The 16,585-nt window shown below is 39.2% G+C and overlaps 1 protein-coding gene across 17 annotated transcripts in view; it reads right to left on the minus strand.

Moving 5' to 3' along the window:
- Positions 1-1,254: 1,254 nt before the first annotated feature.
- Positions 1,255-16,585, minus strand: part of MEF2A (myocyte enhancer factor 2A) — a 199,730-nt gene continuing 184,399 nt past the window's right edge. For 12 of the 17 annotated variants that reach the window (XM_065905908.1, XM_065905912.1, XM_065905910.1 and 9 more), the window contains 4 exons: positions 13,556-13,579; positions 9,710-9,836; positions 6,602-6,728; positions 1,255-5,361 (listed from right to left, as the gene is read on the minus strand). In XM_065905908.1, the coding sequence (XP_065761980.1) occupies positions 5,001-5,361; positions 6,602-6,728; positions 9,710-9,836; positions 13,556-13,579 (639 nt within the window). In that variant the 3' untranslated portion in view covers positions 1,255-5,000. The remainder of the gene's footprint in view (positions 5,362-6,601; positions 6,729-9,709; positions 9,837-13,555; positions 13,580-16,585) is intronic. The other 5 variants (XM_065905921.1, XM_065905917.1, XM_065905924.1 and 2 more) reach the window with 1 other exon arrangement.

Genomic DNA, 16,585 nt, shown 5'->3' on the forward strand with positions numbered 1-16,585 from the left:
GAAGAAAGGTAGGAGACGATAATATGGTGAAACCAGATAGTGTAACTGACTTTCTTCTTTCCCCAGCTACGTTCAGACACTTTGGTATACACAGAGCAGCCCACCTGTGTATAAGACAGTGCCAGGGGCCTAGGACACGTTCTCGAAGCTGGGTCCTCTGGAAGCAGACACTGAGGTGGAGGTGGGAATTCACCCTGGCGACATGCAGTCCTGAGTTGGGGCCCAGCTCTCACACTGTCTGGGGGCACCTGTCCACTCAGCCCCTGCTGGAGTGACTCAGGTGTCCATTTGGAACCTTCCAACCCTTGTGTCAGCTAGAAGGAATACAGCTGTCTCCTCAGTTCTACAACCAAATGGTACTTTGACTCCTCATGAGAGACTGGACAGGCAGATGGGAGATGGCAGGAGCCATCCTGCTGGCAGAAGACCATCATTGAAAAACCATTTTCCTGGCTGGTACCAATCAGACACAGAATCAACTTAAAAACAAGACAGAGCCTAGAGGAAGGCAGGATGCATGGGAGCTAACTAGGAAGTCGCAGTGAATTGATTTCAAGTAGCTGCAGCTGTGATTATTTTTAGCCACAGGCTTCAACCAGCTTTCAAAACTGGCTAATCAGAGTTTCACAGTAGCTAGCAAGTAAAACCAGCACAAAAATTTAGCTTTTAATTTAATTGACAGCAAGAATCTGCTTAGCTGGGAGATGGCTCGGAAGGCAAATCAGAGGAAAAAAACTTTTCACTGCAAGTTTAAGATAATTTTTCACATCTGCCACTTTTGAAAATAAAAATTTATTTACTGAATCTGTTTCTGCCATCCCAGCTCAGTATTACTGTATGCATTTTGGGTAAAACAAATCATTTCGCCACCTAAACTTGAAAGAAAAATAAACTGATGACAGTTAAGTTCTAACAAATGCCCCACACCCATCCCCGCACTCTAGTAGCACATCCTGCAGGAAGCTGTTATCAGAGCCTGAATGGGTTTAATGTATCCACACCAACAGGCACAGAACAGCCAGGCTGGCAGATGCCGGCACCAGGCACCATATCGCTGGCTGCTTCCTGAAGGGTCCAGGGCTGCCCAGGAGGAGAGGCCTCAGAAGCCAATACAGGAGCGGTGGTGGGGCACTATAACAGTTTCCTCAACCACATCTCAAAGGAAGTAAAAGGGACCTGCAGGCGAAAGAGGTTTGGGGAAGGGAAGAGAAGGGAAAAGAGGGGGACTGGTGGCAAACATGACAGAGTCTGGAGTACACAGGAAAAGCCAGTCCGTCTTTACTGTAGTGAGTGCAGGATACAAATAGTTTACAACAACCTCTAACATTTTCTTAACCATTTGATAAAAAGTTCACTATAATATTTATTGTATAATGAAGGAAAAAAACAACACATTCAGGGAAAAATTGAGATTAACTTATTTTTTCTTAAAAGGTTCATCTCAAGGATGGCAACAAAGTCCAGCTTGTGCCGCCAAACGGTTTTACATGTTCAAACCGTGTACAGCTTCTTGTGTGAACTGTTGACTACAAACATTTACCAAATACATAAATCTCTTTTAAAAAAGCCATTTTAAATATAGCAAAGCAGTGTCTTCTTGCACAGCAAAGTGAAGAAAGTTTCTACAGAGAAATAAAAGTTTTACATTTGTAAAATCTTTTTCACATTCTAATCATCTAGCTTCTTATGATCCAATGCCAGGAGTTTTCTGGTTCCTTATTTACTATGTATTTCTTGTGCGCATGATGGTTAATACAGAAAATATGTTAATGCTTTATTAGCTGTCCTTACAGTAAAAGGAAATGGTAAAACATATATTGTTCTTTTAGAACAAACCCCTGATTTAGTCTCTTAACACAATGGACATAATTAGGGCTCAAAAGATGGAGTTTTGATTGGGACCATCTGTAGACATACAATGGTGACTTTCCCTTTCAATGTAGTACCAGGTAGACTGCTGAAGGAAGTACAGCTGCTGGAAACCGTACTTGAACCAGTGCAATTTACTCTAGCTTTTTTTGTTTTTGTCTTTTAGTAATAAAATACTTCATCTGCAGGGATAAAATTTCTTGCGATGGTGTCATACAAAACACAGGAGTCCAAAAAGGGTAAGAAAAGTAGGTTCTAAAGTAACATGGTTAGTGTCTGCCCCACGCTGAGCTGGTTTCCACCAGGAGACGTGTGTGTGACATGTTCGTACATGGGGTCTGGGCGAGGGTACCTCTGTCAAGTCCATATGCTCTAAGTCACACTGGGTATATGAGAAAAGGGTTAACAGTCAAATACTCAGTTCCTGAAAATGGAATACATTGTTACTTGGTCAGTGTAATTGAAATACAAACTCCGAGTCTTGGTAATATTATTTTAGAAAACAGTAGTTGTACTGATTATAAACCTGCATAGAAAGAAAGACTATTGAGATACAGTCAGAAAAGCCATCTCATAAGGCACACAAGAAAATAGACAGTAAATGTGAATGTGTTAACTCCTATCCCATGTACAGCAGAAGTTCATGAACATGCATAAATAAACCAAACAAGCACTGAACACTTTCAAAGCTATAAATGGTTTACAAAGTGGTAAGAATTATCTTGGAAATTCAGTGTTGGGAAACTGCATTGTTTCAATTAGGTGTGACCTCATGAAGAAATGTGCCTGTAAATTGTTCAGTAAAATAAGTATATTTAAAATAAAACAAAACAAATCCATTCTGAATAAAAGCCAAATGTCCAAACCGACGAGAGGGGAGAGTGTATCACCCTCCCTTTTTTGGCCTCTATCAAAATTTACTACCCAAAATGTCATTAAAAACAGAATTCCACTCTGCAGCTGTGAACGCCACAAGTTTATCCTGTACCTAACTACCTATGTGTCAGCCAGGAAATCTGGCTGATGATTTGTCACAAACAGCATATGAGGAAAATGTCACAAGGAACGCAATTTAGGGGGAAAAAGCAAAAACATAAGTAAAAATTGTAGGTAGCTGCTTAATATTAAGTTTAAAATATAAAATAGCAGTAATTTAAAACCCTTATTTTGAGTTTCTCAAGAAAACGAGTATTTAAAAATCGACGATGAAAGATATACAGGACTTTGAATTTTGTCATGGCACAAGCCCAGGGAACTGCCGAACTTGCTGTCACCACTTAGCTGTCTTCCTGAGAGAGTAAGGCCTTGGTCAGCATCTCAGTTGAGGGCATCAGGATGGCAAGAGTCATGCCAAGGATCTGCACCATGAGAGGACTTCTCCCCACACTGAAGTGTCATTCAATGCACATAGTGTCCAGAATGATAGTTATCTTGTAACCAGCTGCATCAATCTATTTTAGAGGGTCAAGAAACAAAGATCCCTTCCCCCCCAAATATTCTTCCCTAATCATTTACCACTTATAAAACCTTTGTGCTCATCTACTATTTTGCCATTTTCTCTAACATTAATTAAATTAGGTCAGCTTTTCTACTATATTTTTTCCTCACAAAAGGCAAGTTTTTAAATAATGCCTTATAAAATCTGTTACAACACATTTTACATTTATGCAGGATGAACTTAACATCAATTTTTTTTGCCACTTTGCTATTTATATACACATATAAAATATATAATAATGCTCAACCCATACAGCACAAAGATTACAATATAACATCACACATTCACCACCAGTGAGGGGAGAAACCCCTTTATACAATCCTCTGAAAAGACTGGGCCAATAATTAAAATCCAAAGTACAGTATATTTAACAAAATAGTAAATATTAAACAGTGAATACTCTACTTAATAAGGATCTCGCCTTTTCCCCCTAAATTGGTGGCAATCCACAAAAATATACTTTTTAATCTGGTGACCATACAATACATAGGTACTTACATCAAAGGTGATAATATATTTAAGATGCTATATACACAAAGAGTTTGGCTCAACTTTTAATTTACATATAGAATAATAAGTGTTCATGGCTTTTTTTTTCCAAGGTTCTGCTTGCAAGATATTTTTGTTTGTTTTTTTCCCCCTCTCAAAATAAAACTAAAAAGTTAAAACAAGATAAAGCTATTCTCTAAAAAAAAAAAAAAAAACAAAAGTTACAACATACAGCTTTGGCTTATATAAATAATTCATAGCAGAATGTGTTCAAAAGTAGTGAATATAATTTTATATATAGTCATCAATTTATAAGGGTGTTTTCTTTTATATAAAATATACATGAGCTAAAATCAGTTTAATTTTTATGATATGAATGTAAAAAGAAACTTCTGACATATTCCAATTATAACTTAATATATTAATTTACTGTTAATGCTCTATATCTCTAGGCTAATATTTTCTGAATATCTCATGCGTGTTTTCTATTCTCTCTCTTTTTTATTAGCTAAAGATCACTTCTTTGACCCAGTACATTTTTGTACGTGCAAAACAGTTATGTGTGGGGCTTTTTTGTTATGTTTCTTAATATCAACAGCCCTTTCCCATGCACCTCTTTGCAATAGAGACCCATGCCAGGTTGGGTAATTAATATAAATGACATTTTATGTACAGTATTGCTTTCTTGGTTCCTGCTTTTCTACTGCTCTGTTCTACAAAGCATTTTTCTTAAGTAACTACAGTCACCGCACAGTTAAATAAAACAAGTAGGGGCCCTCTAGGTTTCTGCAAGCTAGTGTGGGAGAATTATATATAGGGTACATGTTTCTCTGCAAAAACTGGTTATCTTATGAAACAAGTAGTCCAAGGAAGTGCCAGACTAGACTCTGCCTACAGGGTGCTCTGTCTGCCGTGGTACGCACACCTGCAGGTCTACAAGAGTTAGCAGGTAAGTGCCTGATTCTGTGTACGCAACACACACCCACACATACACACACTCACACCCACATACATATATATGTAAAGGGATATATATGTATGTATGTACATATAAATATATTTAACTCATGTCCTTATTTACCAGTTTAGATATGTAGAGCAGTTCACTGCAGTAACACAAAGTACAAACACCAGCCTGGAAGCCTTAGGTCACCCACGCATCCATCCGCATCCGCTTTACGGAAGGGCTTTCTCTGTCCTCAGAGTTTGGGGGTCGGCCGAGCACAAGGGGGGAGTGGAAGTCGCCCCGTGGATCCTCCCGGTCACTGCCGTCGTAGGAGCTGCTGGAGCTGCTCAGACTGTCCACCGGGGAGCGGCCCACTTCCTGCCGGGGCTGCGGCTGTGGGGCCTGCGGTGGTGGCGGCGGCGGCGGCTGCTGCTGCTGCTGCTGGAAGCCTGATGGGGTCATTCGATCCCGGGGAGGTGAAATTGGTTCTGACTTAATGTTGATGTTTTGGTTGGTATTAATGGATAAATTTGAACCCTGAGATAACTGCCCTCCAGCACTGAAGGAAAAAAACAAAGATCTGTTAGACAGCTGGTTTGTGAGTGCATCTGCATGAATGCGATACTACAGATACCGCCTGACTGACAAAGAGCCCAGGGTGTGAAACACTGCCAGAACTCCCCAAGGCCAGTTTTGGTGTTTCCTGCAGTGCTTCACACAGAAAAAATAACATATCTCTGCTAAAAACAAAAATGAGTACAGTCAAGATTTCTAGTGGCTGGTTCTATTACCCAAATCTTGGTACTTCTGCGGCTGAAGTTTCCAAAATAGTGTCAGTGGCTGATGCGCGGGGACCGAAGCAGCAGAGGGGCCACGTGGCACCCTGACCTCGCTCCCTCTCCCCTCTTCTCTGCCTCTGTGATGGACTGCCACCTATGCTCACAGCAGCTCTCAGAAGGCAGCCATGTCAGCCCACTCTCCAGACAAGTCTCAGAAAGGCTAAGTGAGTGGCTCAGAGGACACAGTAAAGTGTGCACACGCCTTTTCCTCAGTCTGAGCACCAAGCCTTTTCTGCTTGCCTTTGCATGGCCATTTTTAGCGTGCTCATTTAGGATGCTCTGCACACACCCAAGGGCCAAACACCTGTGTAAACAGAGAGTTCCCTCGGGTACCCTGGCCATTTCTCCATGACACAGTTCCCAAGGTGACAACCAATGCCAGTGTGCACTGTGGAGCTACCAGGATACAGGGAGCCTCTCTGGGGACTTTCAGGCCAAGAGGCTGGGAGGCCAGGTGTCCCACGTGTCCTGAGCAGAAGCGACACAGCTAACCTATGGTGCTGTGCCCTCTTCTGGACCGTTCTCCTCCAGCTTCTCCTGGGCTGACTATTCTAGTTTGACCAAAACACCACTCCTTCTCCCCTTGCTAGTGACGCCTGTGCTACCTGAGCACCACTGTGATCCCTTTCACGCTGTCTGCAAGGAACACTCTCTTTTGCGAACCCTTCCCAGAGAGGTACAATGTGTGCAGTGAACTGCAGTCAACCACATGAATCCCATGTAGCCTGACCCATACAAAAGAAACCCAGCCCCTACCACCCTTCCCTACGATCCAGGGATAAAGCAAAGGGCACAGCTCATTTTCTTATTCTGTCTGTTGATGTGAACCAGAGCAAGGAAACAAAAGGGTGCCAGGTAGGCCTGAATTCCTTCAGGTTGCCCTTCTTCTACCAGTGGAATGAGACACAGGTTGGGAAGCATGAGTAGAGGTTTGGGGAAAACATCTAGTCATTTACTCACACGAGAGAGTTGAGGGCTGCTTGTCCTAAGTGGTGCTGCTGCCAGGCGGACACCTGTCCCAGAGACAGCATTCCTGGCGAGTTGAAGCCCTGCAGGGCTGACAGGTCTGCACTAGTCAGTGAGTAGTCTAAAAAAGAAGGAAATGTTGCTTGTGTGTGTAATAAAAGGACCAAACAACACCTGCTTTTCAAATAGTTGTGCCAAAAGTTTTCTTAGTTTGAAAGAAGCCAGATACTTCATAACACAAAAAAAACTCCCTTTGTGCTTAGTCGTTCAGTCATGTCCAACGAGCCCGCCAGGCTCCTCTGTCCATGGGGATTCTCCAACAAGAATACTGGACTGGGTTGCCATGCCCTCCTCCAGGGGATCTTCCCAACCCAGCGATAGAACCCAGGTCTCCTGCATTGCAGGCGGATTCTTTACTGACTGAGCCACCAGGGAAGCCAAAAACACGCTTATGGTCTACAACTGACAAAAAATTTTCTTTTGGGAGGTTTCTAGGACCTAGCTATATTCAGTTGTCTGGAATTATTTCAATAAAAGAGGTTTCAATTTTGTACTAAATATTTATAGCTTATTATTTCACAAAAAGTTGAGATACTTATTCCAGGATTGTAAACAGAAATAATAACAGTGCTGTCACTAAAAGATGTTCCTATACAATTGTTATTTAAAATATATATGCCCACCACTACCCTCATGAACAAAGAGAAGCACTCCAGTTCATCCTGACTGCAACTAGTTCAGCATGTCTCATATTTCTGAAGTACAGGGGAAGCAGAAAAGATTCAGGACCCCTTTTCATGGGCTGTCAAGCTTAGTGACATAGACAGTATATTCATTATCATACAATTAACTAATTGCATTTGTTCGAAGTACAGGAACTGTCAAAGATCCCTGATTATATGCAAAGTCAAAGTTCATGAAAAAACTTTGTGTTACAAGACAAAAATGCTTCACTCATAATCATTTTGGCCAAGACATAGCATGTTAGTTATTCACATGTAGAGTTACTTCAGTTCAACATTAACATTTGTTTTTTTCCATTTAGTTCTAAAGAGAGGTGGCAAAAGCTCTTCTACCTTTAACTTCTTTTTCATGTCTTGAGAAAAGTATTTAAAGAAATTAGTCTCCCTAGTGAATTAGCATTTTAAAAAAGAAACAGTTTAAGCAGCACAGCTGTGCTTGTGATCTTTTCTCAGTCACTGCTCTCTAACATTGCCTTGCCCCGCCCCACAGAAGCTGGGTAGGGGGATCAGTCACACTGCGCCTTCCCCAGTGCCTCCAAATCCTTCCAACTACCCACTTGACATGTCTATTTGTCATGATGTCTCTCCAGACAGATCAAGTCTGACATGATCCCACTGGACTCATCATTTCCTCCAAACCTGCCTCTCTCTAGTAAATGGCACCAACTCTCCCCTAACTGTTCATGCCAGAAATCTGTGGGTGTTACCCTTGATACTTAACTTCCACCACCAATGATCAAGTCTAGTCAATTCTAGCTACTATCTCTCAAGCCTGACCATGTCTCACCGTCTCTACTGCCACCAGCCTAATTTACACCATTAGCATTCATTAGTTGGACTGTCATAGCAGCCTCTTGTGTGGCAGTCCCATGCATGCTGTAGTTAAGTGATCATACAAAACAAATATAGTCATGATACCTCTCTGCTTAAAACCTTTTTATGGCTTCCCAATGCTCTCAAGATCATGTCCGAAAGTCCTCAGCAAGGCATGTGCATCCCAGCCTCCCTCTGTGGTTTCAGCTCTACAGCGATCCGGCCCCGTCAGCCAGGCTCTCGCTGCCTCTGTACACAGGGCTCCCTGTTCCTGGAGCCCTCTCCCTCCTCCGCCTGGCCAAGGCAGATCAAAGCCTCTTCAGGTCAAAGCTTCAGTGTGGCCCTTAACACAGTGGTGATAAATTATTCCTAGAGCTATTTGTCTTGTGTCTTTCTCCTGTAATAGCCCCTATGTTCCATTGTTAACTGTGCACTCCTGTATATTTCCAGTGCCTGGCACACAGAACACCCTCAATAAATATGTGCTGAATGGATCCATGAATAAGCTGAGAAGCTGGGAGTGACCTTACAGATGGGCATGAGGAAGTGTCTATATGATTCCTCCACACAGAACTACTGTACTTTTTGAAATGTTGCTCATTTATTCATCCCTGTACTGACTGACTGGCACGTGTTTGATTCTTAACTATGTACAGAAAGGTAGTTGATATACTAATGAAAGACAAAATATAGATGCATGTTTTAAAAAGATAAATAAAGATAATGTGGTAACATTAAACAGAATAGGTGCTCTGAGAGAGAAGCAAGTAGTTACAGGAGTGAGAATGATAAGGGATGGTTCAAGAGAATGTGACTCCATTTTTGTGTTTTGGTGATTCCTTCTGGACTCTGGAAAAAATATTCTTTAAAGCCAATGGCATTTCTAAAAACAAATATAGAGGGGTATCTAAGTTTTCTATTGGAAAAACCTGTCATGAAATGCACAGTAAACTGTAATGTAATGGTGACCCCCAGCTCAAGAACCATCTCCTCGGCCAACACTCCTCTGAACATTCTAGCTCACAAATTTTCTTTCCTTACCTTCTCAAGATCAGAGTGGCTGGCTTTGAAGAGAAATAAGAAAGCTCCTGGTCTTGCCCTCAGGCACAAACAGTAGCAACCAAACGGAGGTAAACGCGACTTGCTGACACAGCCCCCTGAATCCACCTCCCTGAGTCCTGAGGTCCCAAGGGATGCAGTCTTTCCCAAGGTAGGTTGACACAGCATGCAGAAAAACACCTTATTTCAAAAGCTTGGAAGAGTGAGACGCAAGTGTTTTGCTCCGTTTGCTGTGCATCATAATTTGATAACAGCTAGCTGTTTCTCAGGAGTAAGCAGAAGTTTATGCTGGGGAATCTTTCTATAATCAATGTGTATTGTGTAATTTTTTCAAGACTAGCATGTGTTTTATTAACATATCCAACTGTGAATCTAAGAAACTTGAAATAATTTATTTCAATAAATATATTTTTAAAGAAATTCCAAAAGCACACACTGAAACAAAACAAAGAAAAAAAACCCACAAAGGGCGACAGGGCAGGCTTACCTGTGTTGTAGGCAGTCGGCATGGCCGAGTACACCAGGCCCTGTGGAGGCAGGCTTGGAGTTGTCACAGACACCACTGGGGTAGCTAGGGGTTGAGTGGCTTGAGAACTGCTTATCCTTTGGGTATTCTGTGAGAGAGTAGAAAAAAAGTGTTAATTCTATGAATATTTATATTTAAGCTTAATATTGAAAATAGAACATTCACTTTAAAAGTGACATTTTTCACAGTTTTATGATGTGAACATCATTATTCCCTGAAGCAAGTGATCATGTGAAAACTTAAAAAATACTAATGAGAATAACTAAATATTTAATTTTAAGGGATGTGTTTTACATTAATCATTCATTTTCCCCTAGTGCCTTTTTCAGAGAGTTTACTGATGTCAGAGATACAACCTTAAAATAGAAACTTGCATTAGGGCTGATAACACTTCCATGTTAACATAAATGAGGACTTGATGCCCCTTATAAAGACTGCCAGACTACCCTACCTAGGTAAGATATGTGTAGATTTTAAATACCTGAGGATAGCAAGGTTATCTGTATATATAGATTATAAGTCCATGAGAGTCCAAGAGAGTTCAAAACTACTTCTATTTGCTGGATTTACAAATTAACAGGGTTTGAAGTCATAGCTTACTAAACTGCAGCTTGTATTCATATTTCCTTCCCTGAGATCCTGCAGTTAACACACACACAAATATCTATATGTGTGTGTGTATTTAGATATAAATTTTTATTAAGATTTTTTAAAGAACAGTTTTAGGTTCACAGAAAAACTGATGAAAAGGTACAGAGATTTACCATATACTCCCTGACCCTATACATGCAGAGCCTCTCCCATTATCCATCATTGACCTGTTTTTTAACGGCAGACTCAGACATGTATCCCTTCTCCAAATGCTTATGAATGGAGAAGCTTTGAGTAGAGAGCTTTTAAATAAAATATAATACTTCTGATAGGGCTGTGGATGACCAACGGTAAATGCTTGCTGACCGATAGCATCTACATAGCATCCTATCTACAGTGGGAGTGAAACAAAATGAACTACAAAATAATCAAGTCAGTTTAAGATAGTCACCATTCTGTAAGGGTATGGGTATGAAAGAGCAGTTTCTCACAACGCTGCCTCAAGCGAATACATTCTAAAACTGAGAATCAGCAAAAGAGAGACTCCAAGTCCCATGTGGTTAGAACACAAGAAGGCTAAAGCATAAATTCGGGGTTATTTTTTTCTAAATGAAGAAATTACAGCCTGGTAACTGAGATTTAGGGGGCCTAAGCCATATCAAAGTATAACTCAGTGCCCTTGAGATCACAGCAAGTCAGGATGTCATTCAGTTTTCCCTATCACTATTTCAAATGGTAATCAGATTGAAGACCTTTGGTTAGATCTAGATATTTCATATCTCATTTTATTTCCTATTAGTTTGTATTTTCTATCCAATCTTAAGTCAGAGGATGTTAGAAAGACCACTCAGGCTATGCTGGCCTGATTCTTGTCCCAGATTCACTAATTCCTGAGCCCTGGAAAAATCCTTTCCCCTCTCCAATTCTCTCCGGTTGTAAAGCAGAGAAGACAGTGACTGCTGCACTGCTGCTCTGTAATACTATTGTGAGAATCTAGTAAAGCAACGGTCAGAAGTGCTCTGATAAATTAAGTACTTCAGAAATGTCAGACATATCCTTAAATTATTGTTCTAAGATACTGTCTGGCCGAAGATTTCTTTTTTTTTTTTTTTTTTTAAGGTACATATAGTTATTCCTTCTGATCCATAGCTACTCCCTTGGAGCTGTCAGAAAGGAAAGTTATTCTAGAATTGCAAGACTTCTAAAGGCATCTCTATAGCCTGGCTCTAAAGGGGCCTTTAGCGTAGGTTTCAGGGCACTCAGTTTGGGTCAGAGCCACTCAGGATTCTATTCTAGAGCTCAAGCCAACTTGAACAACTTTCTGGACTGTAACAGATTGTGTCTCTGACTGTGATTTGGTTCTGACACACAGAACTCTGCATTTTAATTAACTTTTAGAATTTGAATTAGCTTAAGTTTTAGAGACTATCAATGACTATTTACAGTTTTTGGTTAAGTATTTGTTTCTTAATCAAAAGTATTTTTATGTGCTAGATTTTACAGTCTTCAAATACTTAGAAATTTACCTTTGAGATTTTGTAATTGAGGGCATACTTTACGGAAAGTAAAAGTCAACATATAACAACTAGGTATACACTTTTGTCTCAGCATCAGTTAAAAATTTTAGTGAATTTTTGAGACAGAGATCTACTTTGAGAGAACAGAGAACAGAGATCTGTTCTCACAAATTTTGTCACTGAAACTTCAAGAGTCAAATACTAGGTGAAAAACACAGCATGACATGGTCTGGCCTGGCTCTATCAATGCCATACCTTCACCTCCACGGAAGTCTCCTAACGTGACCTCAAGATGGGGTGGTGGTGTGTGTGTCTGTAAAACGGTGACACTCCAATATATTCATTCTACCCATCAAGGCTCATAATCTCAATGGCACTGATTTCCACAGCCGCTAGAGGGCAACATACTGCTAGATAAATTTACAAGGAAGCATTCATGGTTAACTTCTTAAGGGTATAAATAGTGAGGTTTAATCTAAGACAAATTATTTAATCTTAAACTATCATTTGCTAATCATTATTGTATCAGTAAGTAAAGTATTTCCCCAAAAGATACTTAAAATCTGCACATGATATAATCCAACACCACAAGAATTCCATGGCCTAGAGATATCCATGGACTGTATAGTCCTTGGGGTCGCAAAGAGTCGTACACGACTGAGCAACTTTCACTTTTATCACTTTCAGTGTATTTTAGTTACCCAATGTGAAACCACATCCAAAACTGTGAGAGTGATCACAAAGTTAAAGAAGAATCTCTAATTTTAAGGACAGAGCACAGACAACCTTATCTGAAAAGAAACAAATTATGCAAAACACACCAGCATGCATATATATGTAATAATAAAATGTAAAACGAACAGATGCCTTTCCCCCATGCTTTCATGCAATCTAAACCCCTGTCCATGCTAAAAACTAAACATTTTCAAGTCTTTAGTCCCCTTAAAGTCACCTAATTAGCAGCTGACTTCGAAATCAGAAGATCAGTTCTGTGAGGTTTGAGTTTTAGTTCCCAAAGAAATAGAGCAACTGAAAGTTATTTTTAGTCAAATTTGTTTTCTAGAAGAAAAGCCAATAGAAATCATTTGTTTTTGAAAAAAAGTAACAGCTACTATTAAGGACAGAATATCTTCTGATAGAAAAAAAGGAAGTTTGTGTATGTTCAATTAAAGACATTCGTTTTAATAAACAGGGAACCCCCTTGTGGTTCAGATTGTTTCATGCAGGATGAAATAATTCTAACTCTGTGAAAAAGGTGACCTCACCAAAAATGATGTAATCTTTTTGAAAGAAAGAGAAACAACACAAGACAGTGTGTTACAATCTGACGAACTGTGAGGGTGAAGTCATTTTCTAAAAATATATTAATAATTTTGGGGAACTACATAAGGTATTTTATATCTTTCCTTAAAAAATTCTTTAACATGTCTTGTGATCATGGACAGCTACTGTTTATAAAGGCTCTATTCCAAAGTTTCCAGAGCAAATAAAACAGGTCAAGATATCTAATTATGAGTAGAAAAACCACATTCTGCAGTACCAGTGCTTGGTTCAGTTATTCAAAATGTTTGGACAGTATTTAACATCAAGAAAAAAAAAATCTGTGTAACAAAGGGAACATTACTCAGATAAAAACACTGAAAAGAATTAGTACTTTCATATTTTTTTCAACTCCATTCAAGTAGAAACCCACACTCACCAACTCCAATTCCTCTTCCTCCGACTGCACTCAGCACATAAGAGGAATAAGAGAGTTACTAAGACTGTTGGTACTTGAATATAAAATACTTCTTTAGAAAAACATGTTATCTGAACACTATCAGTTGTTTGGAAATCTAAAGAGATGATTATATAGGCAGTGAGTACAAATATACATTATTTATTGTCTCTGTACCTGTAGCTGACTTCAAAAGACTGGAAAGATTCTTTTAAAATCTCTAGGGCCAGGATTTAAAGACCTTCCTACCTCAGTTTGTTCTGCTCTTATGCCATGCTGTGATAACATATAAAAGGATTTCCTAATCATAAAACTAGTTTCTGTTTGGAATCTGGAGAACGCTAACAAACACTTTTTTTTTGTTTTCGTTTGTTCAGACGCTAAGTTGTGTCCGACTCTTTGTGACCCCATGAACTGCTGCACATCAGGCTTCCCTGTCCTTCACATTCTTCTGAAATTTGCTCAATACTTATATCTACATCCTCCATCCCTACCCTACCTGGTAACACATGTACATTTATCTTAATTAAATTCTGTGGTGGGCAGAAATTATTTTGTTTTCTTTTCTCCCACAGTAACTAACGCAGTATTATGAAACAATAAGAACTCAAATATCTGTTAATAAGTACAATAGTTTTACAAATTTATATATTTATCATTTGCAAAAACAATTTTCAAATGAGTATAATAACTTCAATGGAGAAAAGCCACATAAAATGAGAGGAAAATGAACTGATAAATCACCTAAATAAAGAAAATGAGAGGAGAAATGAATTGATAAATCATACAGAAAAGAGAAGAATGAAACATATTGCTCCTTTTCTTTCTACACATCTAAAAATATGAATAAGCTAGAATAATCCAGCTAGTTTTTTTAAATTATTTTACTTAAGTAAGTCAAGCTTCTCTGTCAATCTGCAAAAGGTATCTTTATAAGCATCAGTGATACATGAAGTCCCAACCTGAAAGCAGGTTTATCTGCAGACGAGTGTGAAACAGCAGCGAGGCTCATTACTGACTGAAAAATAACTACCTGGCCTATAAACTGCTGTTTCAAACGTGGCAAAATCCTCTTCAACTGTGTTGTTATAGATATCTTCACCCATCTCCAACTGTTAAGACACATCAAAATACTATGGGTGTGTGTGTATTCAGTTTTCACTTTAACTTACAGGGATAACAGTGTAAATACTAATAGTTTCTGGGGCAGATTTTATAATTCCACAGAGATGCTTCATGAACTCTTAAAAAAAGACCACGATAACTGACAAGTTGCTAAATGTCAAACTTGTAGTTTGCCCATCAATTTTGCAGTTTATTACAATTCTTATAAACCTATTTCTATGCCTTAAATGAAACTTCCTATAGTTTTTATTTCTGAAGGATAGTGGCAGTATTCCACATCCAGTTCCTAAAAGATGAACAAATGACTAGGATTCTCCACTATAAAAATCACTATTTTTCTTTTTATAATCAATGATTATTTGGGGAGTGACATTCTGAGACTTATTAAATATCCTGTTTCTCCTTAAATTTTTGGTAACTTTAGCACTCATTCCTTGACCTTGCCTTCAAGGTCTGCACTATCGTATTATAATGGTGATTTGCCATTTCTCTTATTCTTTCTACATGCGTTGATTAGAATTCTTCTCTAACGAAAAGCTGTCCCTTCTACATTTATTTATTCAATCACTAAGTAACAGTCTCACTATTTTTTAAATTCTTTGTGTTATAATCCAGTAATATTATTATTTATTTTGCTATTTTTTTTTCTTTAAACCTTTATTTTTTGAGCAGTTTAGGCTGACAGCAAAATTGAGGGGCATACACAGAGATTTTCCATAAACTCCCTGCTCTCACATATACATAGTTTTCCCTATTACCAAAGTGGTACACTTGTTACCATTATCACCCAACATCCCTAGTTTACATTAGGGTTTATTCTTGGTGTTGCATATTCTATGGGTTTGTTCAAATGTATCCACCATTATAATATCAGAGTGTTTCACTGCACTAAAATGCTCCATGCTTTGCCTATTCATCCCTCCCTTCCTCCGAATCCTGATCTTTTTACTATTTTCATAGTTTTTGCCTTTTCCAGAACGTTGGAATCATGCAGGATGTAGCCTTTTCAGATTGGTTTCTTTCACTTAGTAACATGTATTTAATTTTCCTCCATTTCTTTTTCTGGTTCAATCGCTTATTTCTTTTAGCACTGAAAAGTACTCCATTGTCTGGATGTACCACATTTTATCCAGTTACCCACTGAAGAACATCTTGGTTTCTTCTAAGTTTTGACAGTTATGAATAAAGCTGCTATAAACATTCATGTGCAAGTTTTTATGCCTGTAAATACCTAGGAGTGTGATTGCTGGATCACATGGTAAAAGTATGCTTAGTTTTATAAGTGGAGAAGGAAATGGCAACAGACTGCAACATTCTTGCCTAGAGAATCCCATGGACAGAGGAGCCTGGTGGGCTGCTGCACAGTCGGTCATGACTGAAGCGACTTAGCATGCATGCATGCATTGGAGAAGGAAATGGCAACCCACTCCAGTATTCTTGCCTGGAGAATCCTAGGGACGGAGGAGCCTGGTGGGCTGCCGTCTGTGGGGTCGCACAGAGTTGGACACAACTGAAACGACTTAGCAGCAGCAGCAGTTCTGTAAGAAATCGCCTGTCTTCCAAAGTGGCTTACCATTTGGCATTACCACCAGCAATTTGTGACAATTCCTATTGTTCCACAAACTCACCAGCATTTCGTGTTCTCAGTGTTCCAGATTTTGGTCATTCTAACATGCATGTAGTAGTATATCATTGTTGTTTATTTTGCATTTCCCGAATAACATATGATGTGGAATGTCTTTTCATATGTTTATTTTTTCATCTGTATATCTTCTTTGGTGAGCTGTCTATTAAGGTCTTTGGCCCACTTTATAATTGAGTTGTTTTCTTATTGCTGAGTCTTAAAGAGTTCTTTGTATAGTCTGGGTAGAAGTCCTTTATTGGAAG

Source organism: Muntiacus reevesi, chromosome 15 (assembly GCF_963930625.1).
Source record: "Muntiacus reevesi chromosome 15, mMunRee1.1, whole genome shotgun sequence".
Lineage (NCBI taxonomy): Eukaryota > Metazoa > Chordata > Mammalia > Artiodactyla > Cervidae > Muntiacus > Muntiacus reevesi.